The sequence below is a fragment of the Pygocentrus nattereri genome, chromosome 19 (genome assembly GCF_015220715.1).
Source record: "Pygocentrus nattereri isolate fPygNat1 chromosome 19, fPygNat1.pri, whole genome shotgun sequence".
Classification (NCBI taxonomy): domain Eukaryota; kingdom Metazoa; phylum Chordata; class Actinopteri; order Characiformes; family Serrasalmidae; genus Pygocentrus; species Pygocentrus nattereri.
Window position 1 is genome coordinate 28,772,736 of NC_051229.1, and position 18,307 is coordinate 28,791,042.

At 39.6% G+C, this 18,307-nt stretch overlaps 1 protein-coding gene across 2 annotated transcripts in view; it reads left to right on the forward strand.

The window, feature by feature from the left end:
- Positions 1 to 18,061, forward strand: part of c19h10orf67 (chromosome 19 C10orf67 homolog) — a 41,209-nt gene extending 23,148 nt beyond the window's left edge. The window contains exons 9-15 of one of the 2 annotated variants that reach the window (XM_037531287.1): positions 1,374 to 1,475; positions 9,394 to 9,497; positions 9,614 to 9,679; positions 9,769 to 9,856; positions 13,237 to 13,320; positions 13,403 to 13,496; positions 17,277 to 18,061. In XM_037531287.1, coding sequence (XP_037387184.1) covers positions 1,374 to 1,475; positions 9,394 to 9,497; positions 9,614 to 9,679; positions 9,769 to 9,856; positions 13,237 to 13,320; positions 13,403 to 13,496; positions 17,277 to 17,386 — 648 coding nt within the window. In that variant the 3' untranslated portion in view covers positions 17,387 to 18,061. The remainder of the gene's footprint in view (positions 1 to 1,373; positions 1,476 to 9,393; positions 9,498 to 9,613; positions 9,680 to 9,768; positions 9,857 to 13,236; positions 13,321 to 13,402; positions 13,497 to 17,276) is intronic. The other variant, XM_017711706.2, reaches the window with a different exon arrangement.
- The last annotated feature ends 246 nt before the right edge of the window (positions 18,062 to 18,307 follow it).

Below are 18,307 nucleotides of genomic sequence, written 5' to 3' on the forward strand. Positions count from 1 at the left end.
ACACTGACATGGTGGTGGAGTGTTAGTGTTTTATATATGTATAACCATTGCTTCACCTGTTCTTCCCCATTTCTGTATTTTAATATTTTATTCTAATGCCGTTTGCTATCTGGTGTCGACCGGAGGAGGATGAGTTCCCCTTTTGAGTCTTGGTTCCTCACAAGGTTTCTTCTTCTTGCTTGTAGGGAGCGTTTCTTTGCCATTGGCGATGTGGGCTTGAATCTGGATTTTTCTGTAAAGCTACTTTGTTACAACATCTGTTGTATAAATAAAAGTGCTGTATAAATAAACTTTGACTTGACTTAGTGTGTGCTGTGCAGGTATGAGTGGATCAGATATAGCAGTGCTGCTGGAGTTTTTGGTTGGTGGACTATTTACAGTCTAGCAGTGGCAGTGTTTAAAAGTCCTGCAGCACTGCTGTGTCTGATCCACTCAGACCAGTGCAACACACACTAACACACCACCATGTCAGTGTTACTGCAATGCAAAGAATCCACCACCCAAATAATCCCTCTAATGTGGTCCTGTGGGGGTGCTGACCATTGAAGAACATGATAAAGTATGCAGAAAAACAAATGGACCACAGTCTGTAATTTACAATTACAAAGTGTGTCTTCATGGTAAGTGGAGCTGATCAAATGGATGATAAGTGTAAATGCAAGGAGGTGCACTTAATGAAGTGGCCTGCCTTTGTATGTATTTCATACACTACAGTAATGGTTGAGACTGAGAATGTGATTATATATTATTACATGATTAGGCAATTAATGTTCAAGTATTCAGAGAATCCAAGGCAGAAAACCAATATTGGCTGACAGTGATTCATAGACCCTTAGGCAGCACTGCATTAAATACAGACACAATTCTGCAGTGAAAATAACTGTTTGGGCTCAGGAACACTTCCAGAAACCATCCTTAAATGCAAGTTACAACTCTATAATGCAAAGAAGAAACCATATAAAAACAGGATCCAGAAACACTGTCTCCTTCTCTGGGCCTAAGTACACTTAAGATAAATAATAGGAAATAGGACTAAGGTGGAAAAGTGTCTTTTGGCCCAATGTTTTAAAAATTGGGCAGGTGTAACCTGTCACAGGACACAATACGGGATCACTCCTACTCTCTACACACAAATGTCACCCTGTCCACCCACAGCAGCCCTCAGAGTCCTACACTTCCACAGTGTGTCACTCACAAACACATTTACCCACGCATCAGGAAGCCCATTTCAGACTTCACTGCAATGCTCTAAAAGATGGATGTTCATTGTGTGTTAAATGTCTTGGATTTCTGCAACAAGCACATCATGACAACAAGCTTTTTTTCATAGCATGGCCTAATAAATGTTTTTTTTCTCTCTCTCTCATCTACAGATATGCCAGCTTAAACAGAAATTAGAGAAAATGACTGAATCTACTGAAAACTCCCAACAAAAAGAGGTGCGTGTGTCCACTGGAAGGGACTGCAGCATAAGGGTATAAAAATGATCTTTCCATATCAAACTTTTGTTGATTTTCTGCGTGAAAATAATTTTACATATTCTTTACAGAGCGCACTTCTTCACATTACAGTGCACGTTTTATTTGCTGAGTTTGACAGACTTTTTATTGACATAAAGAAAACACAGCAGCATTTTTATTTCAAAAAAAGTTGAGACACGCAGAATGTAAACAAAAACAGAATGCAATGATATGCAAATGATGTAAACCATATATATATATATATATATATATATATATATATATATATATATATATATATATATATATATGATTCAACGTGTGATTAAACATGTCAGATTTAAAAGTGCAAATCACTGCTAAAGTTGTGAAAAAGGACACGTAGTGAAACATCTCACAACTAGTTAGATTAATCCCTTAAATGACCAGGACCTGCATAGTTTTATATTCCACACTTCTATAACCCAAGAATAGCTCAATCAGTTAGCATTTAAGCCCCTGTAGTTACTGAATAATGAGCCTTAGTATGTAATAAGACCGGCTTTTTAAGGAGTTCATTGGCAACAGATCAGCAACATGACTGGATATAAAAAGAGCTTCCCAGAGAGTCTTTTAGAAGTAAAGATGGGGGGGGTCACCACTCTGTGAAAGACTGTGCAGTCAAATAATGCAACAATTCAAGAAAAAAAAAACAACTCAATGTAAAATAGCAAAGAACTTGGGGATCCATCGTCTACAGTACATCAGACAGCACTGCAATAAAATTCTGCTGTGAAAATCACTGGTTGGGCTCTGGAATACTTCCGAAAACCACTGTCTATGAGCAGTTTGTCACTGCTTCAAATGGAGGTTAATACTCTGCAAAGCAAAGCAGAAACCATATAAAACAGGATACAGAAACACCGCTGCCTTCTCTGTACCTGTGTACATTTAAGATGGACTAAGGCGTAGAAATAGGACTAAAGTGGAAAAGTGTCCTGTAATCCAGTGTTTCAAAAATTTCACATTTTTTTGGAAATCATGGACGCTGCATCCTCTGGGCTAAAGAGGAGAGGGACTATCACACGGGTAAAGCCAGCAACTGTAATGGTATATGGGTGCATAAGTGCACATGGCATGGGTCTTTTGCACATCTGTGAAGGCATCATTTCAGCCATTGGGCAGCTGAAATCCTATATCAACAAGAACAGGAAAACATTTCACTTTCATAACTCTAGCAGTTTCTCCTCAGTTCCCAAATGCTTACAGAGTGCTGATAAAGGAGGAGGTGATGAAACACAGTGGCAAATTTTCCCAAATTAATTGAAGAATGTTGCTGACATGAAATTCAGAACGGGTATTTATCCATGACTTTAATAGGTGTATATTTTTCAAAAACAAACAGTAGTTTCTCAGATTAAATATAGGATTTACATAATTGCATTCTGTTTTTATTTACATTTTGCACAGCACCCAACAGTTTTGGAAAAGCGGTTGTAAAACAGAAAATATAGTATGTTCAATAATATGGCAAATTTTATGATTTATTTTTCCAATATGTAAAACTCAGCAAATACATAGAAATTGTGCACTGAATTCGTTCCATCTATGGTATGTGTAAACATATTTTTTATTAAGGGTGTTTTCAAACATTTGCACATGACTGTATCATGATGCATTGAACTGAAAGTGTTGAGTCACTTATCAGCTTGTTCTGATATAAGAATCTATTGGAATGATCTACTATAATTGATTATAACAAGTTTGAATAAAGCTTAGAAACTGAAATAAAGAGAACTGGTGCTGTAAAAAAAAGACATTCTGAATCGTAGCAACATCTTTTTTGCATTCATTTCATCAGTTTCGATTGCGTTTCATGAAGTCATTGTATTTCAAATTGGTCTGGACCAAAGCTGCCTATAGCAGTGTGTTCTGCAGGTCTTGACCTTTCAGGCGAAGGACAGTCCAGCCATCAGCCCAGACATCAGAGTGCTAAAGCAAAGAGAGAGGATAAGGTGCACACGCCACGTCTCAGCAGTATTGATCCAGGCCATGAGCACCAAGTTAAAATACAACTTGCATCCACACGGGCCACATCCATCAACATCAGCGCTGGTGCTTCCTCTCCCCTGTCTCTAACAGCAGGAGTACCTGAAGCACAATGCAGCCAACCCAAGTATCTCAACCGTATGCTAAACTCGTGAAGCCCTAGCTGGTTAACTGGGCCGTGAACGCGGCGTTTAATATGTTTTAATGTTCAGTTTCTTCCTCCTAATTAGAGCTCCTTAACGAGCAGCTTGTAGCTACGTCAGAGTAACGAGCTCCGCCCACTCGCTGCTCAGCCGGCAGGTCGTTCTCCAGCTCCTTACACTAAACTCCCAAACTGTCGTCTCCACTGAGAAGATTTTGTTTTTTATTGGGTCAGTTTTATGGCTCAGTCTGATTTGGTCCGACTCTGAAGATCAGACACGTCTGGCGAATGGTGTTGGGTTCATTTCTGGCTGATTCCAGGTTGTTCAGCTGTTCTTCTGTCACAGTTGCCGACTGAAAAGCTGCTCAGTGGTGACGACAGTTTGGGAATTTAGTGTCGTCTCGTCTTCAGAGTCGGACCAAATCGGCTGTCGGTCAGATGTGATCTTAACAGTGTCCGTTTTCTGTTTGTGGCAAAGTAAGAAGTAAAAACGTTCAAATGGCTCGAGCGTCTCCTACAGCTGTCGGAGTCGTTGCTTAGCAACGGCGTCTCAGCGGAGAGATACAGTGTTTGTGAAAAACCCGTGATGTTATGGCGAAGTATCAGTCATGCCGCACAATATCATAATGGTCTGAACACCTCTCAGCCAATCATCTTACGTGACCGTAACATTCACACACTAAATGCTACGCTGCTGAGCTGGACTACGTTACTGTAGCTAATCAGAAGCACACGGGTTGAAAATGACAACGAATTTGCCAGCATGCTAATGCTGACTTGACAACACTCAATGTGTCAAAAAGGTACAGTTTCTCACAAAGTTGAATAGGATTTTTTTCATGGTTCTTCAAAGCCTCTGCAACCTCGCCAGTTAATCGCTCACAGCTGTCAAACTAATATACAACGTAAACACTTATGAGAGTGAAAAATTGATTCATTTATTTGTCCAGGAGATTTCCTATTATTCGCATAGAATAAAGTGGAAGGGGAGGTATCTCCCATTTCCTTTCCTTATCAAATAATGCTACAGATAAAGTATAGTGTTATCTACAATGTTTGTTTAGCATACACTATCAGAGGAGCCCAGACATTAAGCATTTGTAGCCTCAGCCATCTCTCTCTCTCTCCTCCCTCTCTCTCTCTCTCTCTCTCTTTAACTCTCTCTCTCCCCTTCTGTCTCTCTCTATCTCTCTTTCCTCTCTCTCTCTCCTCTCTCTCTCCCCTCTCTCCCCTCTCTCTCCTCTCTCTCTCTGTCTATCTCTCTCTCTCTGTTTAACTCTCTCTCTCCCCTTCTCTCTCTCTCTCTATCTCTCTTTCCTCTCTCTCTCTCTCTCTCCTCTCTCTCTCCCCTCTCTCTCTCTCTCTGTCTCTCTCGCTCTCTCTTCCATGCCTTGTCACAGTACTGGGTAGTTAAAGGACAGGCATGGGGGAGTATTGGTAGGATGTCTCTATGTTTATAGTGACCACACAGAGCTGACATTAGCGGTGGCTCTCTCCGTGGTGCCGGGTGCGCCTGGAATGTGGCAGGCAGCTGACCCAACACACGCTGACACACTGGAGTGGGTGAGGGGCGTCGCTGAAAAGGGACTGGACAATAGGCCCTGTTTAAAGTCCACTTCATAAAGGAGCCTTCGCACTGTAGTGGCCAGCCATTATGGAAGCGTGTACAGCACTCTTATCTGCTTTTTTCCAGTCTTTCCTTTTTTCTTACCTCGTAATGCTCAGATCAGGACTTTAACTGACATGATCGGCCTGTAATGGAGCTGGTGAAATACAAACTCATCATACAAATACGTTGGCTGCAATAGGCGGTTGCATAGTGTATAGTTTGTTAATTGTTGTTAATTAAACTTTGTTCTGATAAGATTTGGCTTTGCGATGCTGATACTGCTGCAGGGGTAGACAGATATTCAGTGCTGGATGAAGTACATGAATCATGTACTTGAGTTAAAGTAGAGATACCCAAGATAAAATATTTCCTCCCTTTAGACCTCCACTTGAGTATAAATACACAAGTATTTTCCCTCAAATGTGCTTAAGTATTGAAAGTAAAAGTACTAAAAGAGTAATTAACAATGCAACTTAGTTCCAAGTTTAAGTTTAATAAAAAACTGGCTTTAAACTCAGGATCACAGATGAGCTCCTTTACTATGTTGATCTGTAGGCCTCTGTTCATAAACATAAACCAGCCCAAACTAATTTACTATAAAATGAAATGGTGTTTGTAGAAATTCAGAAAAAAGCCGCGTCAGTCTCGACTGCATATGTGGACATATTTCTATATTGAGCTCTATTTACACAAAGTTAGGTTAGTTCATCATTTATGTTGAACAGAGTCTCCCAAAGTTTTACGCTGCTGCGCTGACGTTGAACCGTGTGCTGCACTGGGTCGGTATGACCAACAGGTCAAAACCAGCTCAGAACAAAGTGACCGCTGGGCCCTGATTGGTGCTCTGGCTTTGCGCTTCTTTCGTTTTGACATGTTACGTTTTTATACACACAGAAGCCAAAAGGAACGACAGATTTCTCAAAATGTAGCGGAGGAAAAAGTCCGATATTAGACTCTGAAATGTAGAGGAGTGAAAGGAAAAAGTAAAAAAAAAAGTCACCCAAAATCGAAAAACTTCAGTAAAGTACAGATACATGAAAAAACTACTTAAGTACAGTAATGAATTACATTTACTTACTGTAAATGTTACTGTCCACCACTGCAGATATTTTAGTTTGTGCTGGTCACTCAGGCCGCCAAGCCTTGAATCTTGTGGCCGAAATGAACCATTTTTAACCAAAAGATTAGAAAAATATACAAGTGTCATACACATTGTATTCATGATTCTTTGAAAAACAGACATTTTAAAAATGGTTCATTACTGAAAACATTGCCAGTGTGGTGACTGTGGTGGTTCCTGTGGTGGTACTGTTCAGCTACTGCAGCCTTTCTGTGGACTGGCAACATTATTTAGTCACCACACCATCACATTAGCAATGGTTACAGCTAATGAATTATGCTGAAATCTGATCTAATGGAGTTCAGTGTCCAGCCAAACAGTGTTGTTAAAAGGTATAAAATAACAAAAAATATCAAAGGCAAGTTGCGCTCTGTATTTTTATTAGACCAGGGCAACAGGCAATGTCTACTCTTGGGCTGCAGCGATAACGCTGCTATAACTAATCAGTTTTTTGTTGTTGTTGTTTTTTAGATTTTTATCATTATATCAAAGTTACATGTACAGACAATGTATATACAGACTATAATATCTCCAACTTACCCACCTCACCCTTGCAATCCCAAGCAGTTTGCAGTTACATACTTGGATATCAAGTAACATCTTCATGCCTGTTCTTTTGATTAACCCATCAAACAACCAGCTGCTGACCATCAGACTTCAATAGTGTGTCCATTCTGCATTGATCAGTTTGAGATTAAAGGGGCTTAGGGCTTCGTGTCTTCATTAGCGTCTGTATACAATGCCTAGTCTATTGGTCCACCTCACAGTGTCCACTGTTTTATTACTGCAAACAAACATCAACGCCTACTCCCTTCATCACACAATGGCCCTTTAAACACTCTTCCTTTCATTCTTTTTCTTCTTTCAGTTTGCAAGAAACAAAATGAAACAAACCCCCCCCCCCCAAAAAAAAAACCAAAGCTGACACCCTTTCTGTGTTGGGTTAGGCTAACAACACATTCAGCGCCCACTCGCACTCTGAGATGTCCTAAAGGCCTCCCCTGGCCTCTCTGGTCTTTTGGGGTGGTGTGATGTCCGAGCTGACCCGAGGTGACCCGACCTTCACACCCATCTGAGCGTACGCACTCAATCAGGGAACACGACGTGGCTCAAAGCTCGGGCAGGCCGTGATTGGACATGCCACGCAAAGTGGACATCCGGCTTTAGAACTGTTCTTTGTTGCTGCCCAATGATATAATGACTTAAAGAATATGGCCCTTCATTGAAATCATGTTTGGAAACAGATCAAAGATCAGATTCTCCCCGCTGATCTTTGCAGTTGCCCTTGCTGCTAGTTATGGCTTCTAGGTCCTGCTCTATATAAGAAAAGCGTGAAAACACATCAACTTACTAAAAAAAATCAAACAAAGTAACCGATTGAGCAAGACATGTTTGGCATCTGAGGTTTGCAGTGGAGCTTCGAAGAACTAGCAAGTTTAAGGTTTTAATTATGAAATTTTGGTCCAAACCTGAAAATAAGCCAAGATCATTATATTTGAGGGTGACCCAAACCACAGCACAAAGATTACAATCCGAACCCAACTAACTGTAACCTCGTAAAATTCTGTCTGGAACCAAATCCAACCTTAAAAAATTCTGTTCAAACCAGACTGTACCCTGATAAAAAGTCTATTTAAGTCTATTTACCCAACTGTAAACTGAAAAAAGTCTTTAAAATCAGCTGCAACACAACAAAATATTGTCCCAACATGCCTGTAGCCTGAATAACTCTGTCTGCTTTTGATTGTAGTCTTATAAAAGTCTGGTTGAATTTGGGTGTACCCTAACAAAACTTTGTCTGAATTCAACTTTAGCCCAACAGAATTCTGTCTGATCTCAATTGTAGCCCATAAAAGTCTAAACTCGACCACAACATGACATAATTCAAACAATGTAACCGACTGAGCAAGACTTGTTGAGGTTTGGAGTGGAGTGGAGCATCAACAAACTGCATGCTCATGGTCTCTGACACTGTACGTCAAAATGTTATTTCTAAAATGGACAGAAGACAAAATCCAAGCTATTAAATGGCTGCTACTACTGTTTTAGACTACTAAAACATTACTAAAACAGCTACTAAGCTACATTTTAAGAAGCAGATAGCAGTCCATTTTGTCCATTTTTATGAATATGCATAACGCTGCTATCGGAAGAAAACCTTGTATCTCCGTTTTTGTCGTTTTTTCAGTTTTTGACATAATTTGAAATCACCTGTTGGACTTTACATTGTGTATTTCATGAAGAATAGACCAAAAGTATTACCTTGTATCTACTATCTGTTTTTTTTTATTTTTTTTTATTTTAATCAGCTCCACCATAAAGGTGCACTTTGTTGTTCTAGAGTTACAGACGGTATGCATGCTTAGCCTTTTCTTCAGTGGTTAGGGCCTCAGGTATTTGAGTGGTGGATCATTCTCAATACTGCAGTGATGCTGTTGTTGTGGTGTTGTGATGGTGTCTTAGTACCTGTTGCACTGGCATGAGTGGATCAGACACATCGGCACTGCTGGAAAAGTAGTCCGTTTTTAGGCTTCCAATCTAGTTCTGAAGTTAGTCTAGGCCTTCAGATATTTCCAAGCACGTTTGATTTTTATGACTTGTTCACGATCGTCCTGGGAAATCACTGGAAAATTTGCCGGACATGGCAAATTGGGGTTGAAATCAGGCTAAAAATCATGTAGTGTAGACTCAGCTTAACTGCTCCATTATCCAAGTGTTACACATGCTTTTGGTATTATTCAGAGTCTAGAGAGGAGGCAAGGGGAAGAGAGGCTCGCAGAGCCAGAGAGTCAGAGAGAGCTGTTAGCTCAGGAGGCCAAGCTGAACACCCAGAAAGCCCAGAGAGCAGCTGCCCTAGTGGAGGTATCCATGCTTCAGGGGACGCTTAATGCTAATATTGCTAATATTAATTAAAAGCTGGTTAACGATGTGCAGATGAGGCCACCCTAGCTGGTCCTCATTAGCATTACTTGACTAGTGTTGATTTGCATTTTTGTGTGAGCTTACAATCATGCTTTTGCACTTTTTCCATAAGCCGGTTTTAAATGCCAAGGAGCTGGATTCGAATAACAAGGACCTTACAGAACACCTGGAGAAGCTGAGGCAAGCAGAGAGATCACAGAAGCAGCACATTGACAGGTGCACGCTGTTTTGTTAAATGGCCATAATTGCTGCGAGTGCACATTTCATAATGTTGAGCTCAATTGTATTGTTAAGGCTATGAAAATGACACGTTGCATTTGTCGCGATTGTAGGTTGGAAAAGAAAATAGCTCTGACCAATGAAGCATGGGGAAAAAAGTTTGAAATTCTCAGACAGAGGTACAGACCAATAATGATGAAAATGCTCATCAACTGTATCTAAGTGCACAGTGTGTTTTCTAAACCAGGCTAACTCTGTTACACTACAGTTTTCATGCCATCAAGGATGAAATGTTCCTGCGGCAGAGTCTGCAGCGCCAGGCCACATCACTCCACCAAGCCTCAGTCAACTACACTGTGAGTCCTCCCGTCTTCCAGTGTCTACATAGTTTTCATGCTTTTTCTGTCTGAACTCTAAAAAAGAAACCACTCAGTTACCAAGTAAATTACTTTTTTGAAATACTTAAACTGAGAAATTGCATTTGAACTTAAATGCTTTTTCATAACAGGCTACTGATTTAACTCCTCGCCAAAAGGCCAGGGGCACTATCATTACTACTGTTAAAACCTCTACAAATGAAATCTGCACCTGTAGCTTGTTACATGCAAAAACACTCACATCAGAGGTTAACCCAGATCAGACTTTAACAGGTGCGTGGCTATTAGGCCTCTCCATTGGGGCCTCAATTGCTGATGCCTGATGAATATGCATAGGTTTGGACTTGGCTTGTTTTTGTGATGCCCTGTACTCCACAGTGCATTGTGTGCTGGAGAAGAGAATACGTCCTTCATCACCTTATTCCCTCAGGGCAGAAGCACTACCCTATGTCACTACTTACACAAATGTAGAACCACTAAACGAGCCAACAGCTCTGATTAAGTATTGAATGGTGTGAATCCAGAAACCAGTGTATGATTTGTCTAGAGCTTTAATTAGCTATGAATTTTTTATCTAAACCTGAAAATAGCCCTAGAACATTATGCGTGAATGTAACCCAAACCACAGTGCAAAGTTTACAATCCAACTGTTACCTTATAAAATTTTGTCTAAAACCAGATCTAACCTTACAGAATTCTGTTCAAACCTAACTGTTTGAAATCAACTGCAACCTAACAAAGTTCTGTTCCAACATGACTGTTGCTCGAAAATTCTTTCTGCTTCTGAATGTCATCTGACAAAATTCTGTCTGAATTTAAGTGTATCCTGACAATTTTTTGACTGAATTTAACTGTAGACCAAAAAAATTCGGTCTGATCTCAATTTTATCCTGACAAAGTTCTGTCTGAGCACAACTTCAGCCTGCCCAAGTCTGTCTAAACTAAACCATAGCCCCCAAAATTCAGACTGTGACTGTACATGAAAAAATTGTGAAAAAAGTGACTGTAGACTAAAAAAATCTGTCCCAACATGACTATAGCCTAAAAAATTACCTCTGACTGTAGCCTGACAAAATTGCAATCTGACAAAATTCTGTCTGAACTTGACTATAATCTGACAGAATTCTGTCTGAAATCAGATGTAGACCAACAAAATTGTCCAAACTTGAAGATGGCCTCGCAAAATTCAGTGTAAATTTGATTGTAACTCTGTAAAATTCTGATAGTAGCTGTACACTGTGTGCACAATTATTTGGCAAATCTTATTTTTGAGCATTATTTTTATGAATGATCAACTACAGTGCTCTCGGTTAATCCAAAATGTTAATAAACCTCAAAGATGAATGTTTAAGAAAGTAAAATTGAGGTTTTGGCTTTCTAAGGAGAATACCTATATGTGCACATTTATTGGGCAACTATAATTGTGCAGAATTATTACGCAGCTAAATGGAAAAAAAAACACATTTTCCCATCTGACTTTATTTTCATCTGTTCAAGTGAGAATTATAAACAAACAACTCAAAACTTTCCAATGAATATTTCTGAGAAATAAAAAAAAAAAAGTGACCAATAGCCACCCTTCTCTTCAATAACAGTGATAATCCTTTCATTCATGGAGTCGGTCAGTTTCTTGATCTGTTGACAATCAACTTTTTGTGCAGCAGCAACCGTAGCCTCCCAGACCCTGTTCAGAGAGGTGTCCTGTTTTCCTTCACTGTAAATCTCCCGTTTAAGAACTGCCCACAAGTTCTCAGTTGGGTTCAGGTCAGGTGAGGAAGGGGGCCACGTCATAAGTTTTTCATCTTTAACGCCTTTAGTAGTCCAGAGGAGTGCATGTGATGGAGCATCGTCCTGCATAAAAGTCATCGTCTTTTTGAAAGATGCAGATTCTTCCTGGACCACTGCTTAAAGAAAGTGTCTTCTAAAAACTGGCAGTAGGCTTGGGAGTTGATTTTGAGCCCATCTTCAACCCGAAAAGGTCCAACCAGCTCATCTTTAATAATACCAGCCCATACCAGTACCCCACCTCCACCTTGCTGGCCTCTGACTCGAAGTGGAGCTCTGTCCCGTTACTGATCCAGTCATGGGCCCATCCATCTGGTCCGTCAAGAGTCACTCTCATTTCATCAGTCCATAAAACCTTTGAAAAATCTGTCTTCAGATTCTTCTTGGACCAGTCTAGACAATTCAGCTTATGTGTCTTGTTCAGTGGTGGTCAGGTTTCAGCCTTCCTTACCTTGGCCATGTCTCTGAGCGCTGAACATCTTGTACTTCTTGATACTCCAGCTAGGCTGCAGTTCTGGAATATGACAGAACTGGAAGATAAAGGGTTCCTGGTAGCTTCACACTTGATTCTTCTCAAATCCTTGGCAGTTAATTTGCGTCTTTTTTTCTCTGCACGTTTCTTGCGACCCTGTTGACTATTTGCAACAAAATGTTTGATGGTTCTGTAATCACGCCCCAATATCTTAGCAATTTCAAAAGTTCTGCATCCCTCTGAGAGACTTTTGGTCATTTTTAACTTTTCAGAGTCAGAAAAAAGCTGCCTTATAATTATGCACACCTTGATATAGGGTGTTGACCTCCTTAGGCCACACCCTCCCTCATTACACAGATACACGTCACCTGCTATGCTTAAATCCATTAAGCATTCAAGTTTATCCAGCATGGGTTAGAAAATATGCCTAAAAATGATAATATGGTCAAAATACACACTTGCCTAATAATTGTGCACACAGTGTATGTAGCCAATGAAAATTTTGTCTGATCCGAATGCTAATCTGACAACATGCTGAGCAAAAGTGACAAAAATCAAATCAGAATATGGCTGTATGAACTGAACCGCTCCCCAATGTAGCCTTACATATTTCTGTCAGAAACTGACTGTAGCCCCTAAAATTCTGTTCAAAGCAAATCCTGACCATCACCAAATATAATCAGTATTTTTTAAGGTACAGCCTTTGTATTCAAAATTTACTTTAAATCCCACTTTAAAACATAACCAGGACTCACTAGTGGGTGTATATATATATATATATATATATATATATATATATATATATATATATATATATATAGAATACATTACATAAGTAAAATTGTTAAACACAAGATCTGTAGAGTCTAAAAGTATAAAAACAAAGTAGAATAAAGTTACAAGAAAACCTAAAGCAGGTGTAAATGCAGGCCAAAATACATTAAATTAAATTTCAATTTGATTTGAACCCAATAAAGATTTGAGAAACGTTGAAGTTTTTGTAAATTATGTGCAAGCTTGATATGGACAAATATTTCAAGCTTTAATATCTCCTCAAAGTGTGTTTGTGTGTGTTTAGAACTGTGTCAGATTTGTCTTGCAGATACATGCTCCTGTCTCACACCAAGGCCAGAGTCCAGAAGAAGCTAGCTTTAAGAGGACTTGTTTCTCCACTAAGACCCCTTTGGTGAGAGCCTGCCCAAATATTACTGATCCAAACCTGTATGTCCAGACAGAACTGTAAGTGCAATATGTCTGTCTTGCTATAGCCTTCTATAGGTGCAAGAGAAATGCAGACAGTGAGGCTCAAGACAGTGGACATCCACCTGCCGAGTGAACAGACAGACCACTTTTCATCTGCAGGCTTGTATCCACTCCACCAGTCTTATTTGGAATGAGATTAGTACCTTCACCTGAGCCCTTGATATTTGTATTTATACAAAGTATTAAAACTGACATCCATGCTTCACCCAAAAAAATCCAATTTAAACTAAGGTTGGAGTGTTTAATTCAGCTAAAACAAGCATAATATACCTGCAAATAGGTGAACATATTGAGCGTTTTAGGTCCTAATAAGAGGATGTCCTGGAAAAAGAGGACGTATGGTCACCCTAGTACAACTCATTCCAAAAAAGTTGAGACACTATGCGAAATGTAAGGTAAAAGCAAAATACAATGATGTTGCATTTCTACATTTAAACCCTGTATTTAATTGAAAGTAGCACAAAGACAACACATCAACTGTTGAAACTGAGAAATGTTATTGTTTTTTAAAAAAGGTATGAAAGACTTTCAGAAGTAATGATGAGGAGGGGTTCACCACTCTGTGAAAGACTACACGATCAAATAGTGCAACAATTCAAGAATAACGTTTCTCAACATAAAACAGCAGAACTTCTGCTTTTCATCATTATAATTGTGATAATGCATTATATTAACATGTTTATCATAATGTATGATAAACATGGCTATAAAGTGTATTTCACTGTATATATATGTTCACATAAATATTAATAACCATGTTTATAATGCCTTACCAATGCATTAAAACATGTTATAAGTGTGTTTATAGATGTTTACAGACAACATTCATAGAAAGTGTTACCAAATATTCGCCAGTGTTTTCTTAAATAAGATTTGTTCTTAGGTAAGAACAGAATTTACACACGTCATGAATCTGACCTAGACTTTTTCTTAAGTTCTATTGGTGAATGAGGTCAATGCTTATGTGTGGCCACTAAACAAAGATTGCCACAATTAGGTTGAATGGGTTTTCAACGTTCTGCAAAGCTTGTCCAACCTGGCAGCTGTTGCCTCATTCCATGCTAGCTTTCACTCATCGTGAACACATAGTTAGTGTTTTTGGTGTCATATTCCCTTAACATCTGTATCTGTACTGGAAGATAACCTTCTTAAAGGATGCTCTCCACTAAAGGTGCCATTCAGGTTCAGTAGCTTAAACTTAAGGCTTAGGATATTAACACTGACTTTAGCTCAGCTCTTTCTCTTAGCTACAAAAACATTAGGGGTCTGGTATAAGAGGTTAAATTGGCCTACTTCAGCTCCCGTTAATCTCTCTTTTGCCTGTTATTGACTTTTTGATAATTGGGATCTGGGCTAATGAGCTTAGCAGACAAGACTGGGTGAGATAACTAGACAGCTTAATTCCTTCTGTCAATACAGAAGCTCTCAGGCAGGAATGGCTGATGCATAGAAGCTAACAAATTAATCTGCTAGATTACAGAGCTGACCTGTCTGCAGATTCGGGCTGCCCAATAATCAGAGACAATAGACAAGTGTCCTTTTCCCTGCGTCTATGCATTTGACTCCTTGTTTCTTAGGTAAAGTGCAGTTGATTTCCTACAACCAAGAGCAGAGATTGTGCACTTCCTTGCTTTTTCTAAGCAAAAAATCAGAAATTTGATTAAAAATGCTTTAATTAGCTGCCTCTAAAGTGTCTTTTGTATGTCAAAGGCAGTTTATTTTGTACCAAGTACCAACTACCAAGTGCGCTATCTTAATTTTTTTACAAGCAGACTGCATTGTAAATGTGAAGATATTTTATATTTGACCACATAAAGATGGTATATACAAAATCTATACAACAGCATGTCACTAATAATCCTGCGTTAATACATTTTGCGTATTTTATATCCTTTCAGGCTGAATTAACAACTGCTCTCCTAGGGCTTTGCTAATGTTTATATGGGTGTTTTTTTTTGTTTTGTTTGTTTGTTTGTTTTTTAGCATTACTTGTTATTTTGATACCAAAACGATATGCCAGCAGCTACGTCTTATCATTGCCTTCAACTGTTTAACTTTGTTTGGCTATGTGCTCTTCTGCGGTGGGCCTCTAATGTGAAGTGTTAGAGGGGAACGGCATGGCTGACAGGCAGCATGCCTGAGGACAAGGGTGAAAGTATGTGCATGGGGGGGGTGAGCAGCCACTGGTCAGTAGCCGAGGGAGCCTGGCCAGTGACCCTTTACACCACTCTGCCAGCCCTTGACTCAACCATGGGAACACAGCCCATACATCATCACTGACACCTCGTAATTGAGACACTGAGATAAGACAGCAGTGCAGGGCCTGACATTCGTACAGAGTGGACAAATGCTGGTGTCACACAGCAGATTATGTTTATTCAGTGGGTCACTCTAATCTAAGGTGGCCTGAATGATTCTGTCTTTTTAGCGCTCGCCCACCCTTACTTAGATTACTCAGCAGTGGCCGGCCATTTGAAGAAATAGCTCGGCCAATCAAGTTAACATTGCCAGGGACAAATGGAAAGCAGTAGCCACCAATTAGCATTTTTTGTGCTATTTGTGACGTTTTGTAATTGTTTGTAACCTTAGTTTGACTTTTTTTCAGCTAAGTTATAAAGCTGAAACATACAGTGTCGAGATTTATGATGTCAGCTTGGAATATTTTACTTTATATCTAATTATGCATGGAAGATCTCTTCAGCTCTTTAGCAAATTTAACAGCTGATGGAATTCAATAGCCTGATGAAGTGTCATGCAATAAATGCATCATTTACAAATTTGTTTTTTGCATTTACGAAGTATTAAAACATTGAAACCACATAGCGAAAATGTCTCAAAGCCAGTAAAATGTTTGAAGCAGACTGTGTTCCCGCTATTTAACTGTCACTTTAACCAGCGACTTCGCTTTTATTGGACTAGCACTGAAAGCTACAAAAGTCACTCCGCAAATGATCAAAAGAAGGGAGAAAAAAGTGCTTGGACACACAACCATAAATTTTGCTCTTTTTTTCTCCCCCCTCCATGAATACGTCTGGCCCATATGCTTGGCCACAGAGCAAGTGAAAGGGGCATTTACAAACCCAGGCCCACCACATTAAACTCTATAACAATCTTCATTCATGGTAACTTATCAGACTCAATTAATCAACCTCAACAATGGCAATTCTGATGTGTTCAAGCACCCTGAAAGGCCTAGGTCAGCACTGGGGCAGTGTCGGCCCAAGCTCACCCCTCCACTCTCGAAACCCATCCTTTTTGCCCCCTGTCCCAGACGGAGACTCTATCTGTTAACTCCGGGCTTCAAGGCCACACCAAAAAGTAGGAGTAATGTGAAAGAGCGCAGAAAACAAACAACTTTTTTTCTGATCATAAAGAGCTTTTTTTGTGTCCCTCAAAGGCTACAAAGCTGTTCCAGTGGATGAAAGCCATTCTCTCAGTCAGTCTGAATGGAGCATGTCTTAGCTGCCGTGTTGTGAATGGTATTGTTATGGCTATTCCGCCGGCCTGAAAAGGGGCAACCACTGGTTTGATTCGGTTACACGGTGGGCTTAGCTTCTCCCTCCCACCGCCTTGGTGTGTATGGAGGGTCCGTGACCTGTTTACTCTCCGCCGGGGAAAATGTCATGTTGCCCCTCCCATGGGCAGTGCTCACATTCATTTGATTGGTACAAAAAATGACTTGGGATGGTTAAAAACACACTCATCCTGCATCACAATTTATAGGTCCTATCTTTCATACGCTTATGTGGCACTGTTTTCTACTTTAGGTCATTTAATGGACTTTGCTATTTTCACTGTAACATTTTTGGGGTTAGTATGGCCTGTATTGATGTTTTCAAACCTATTAACCTTTTATGTACTTCATTTTTTTAATTGCAGAAGCGAGTGAAGGTGACACTGATGAGGAATCGACCAAGATCCTGCCTCTCCCTCTGCCTCCCAACAGACCGACCCCATCTAGCACAACATTTCAAGTACAAAGCACATAATTTTCTCAAATAATTTTCACAACAGAAATAAAACGACCACTAAACATGCATTGACCTGATACTTACATTGTACAGGCATTGGTGTTTACATTGCATAGGCATTTGCACAGTGCTTACATTGTGTAAGCATTGGCCCGATGCTTGCATTGTACAGATTTTGGCCAAGTGCCTACACTGCACAGGCATGGGCCCAGTGCTTAAATTTTACTGGCATTTGCCAAGTAATTACATTGTATTGGCATTGGCCCAATGTTTTCATTGTACAGGTATTGGCCTGATGCTTAAACTGAACATCCTTTGGCCCAGTGCTTACACTGTGCAGGGACTGGCCCAGTGCTTACATTTTACAGGTATTTGCCCATTGCTTACATTGTGTAGTCATTGGCTTGATTCTTTCATTGTACAGGCATTGGCCCGATTCTTAAATTTTACTGGCATTTGCCCAGTAATTACATTGTATTGGCATTGGCCCAATGTTTTCATTGTACAGGCATTGGCCCAATGCTTACATTGTACAGGCACTGGCCCGATGTTTATTTTACACATGCGCTGGTTAGATGCTTACATTGAGCAGGCTTTGGCCCAACGTTTTGAACATTACACTTACAAAAGTAACATGTTAAATTAACTTGAGCTATATAACTCATGTTGAAATAAACTTAGTATATCTTTGAATATATCTTCTATTATCATTTCATGTTCTAAGATACAGTTGTATGCAGAAGTTTAATTGGTCATTATTATTGTTTAATTTTCATGTTTTATTTTTATTATTTTCTAAGTGAATCTTCTACAGGAAACTAGCTTAAATGTTTTTTCTGCAAATGTTCTTCTGTTGCTACAAGCTTGACATCGTAACAATAGAAGAACAATTTTTGATGCTAGATAGAACCGTTTTCTGTATATAGAACTGTTTTTTGT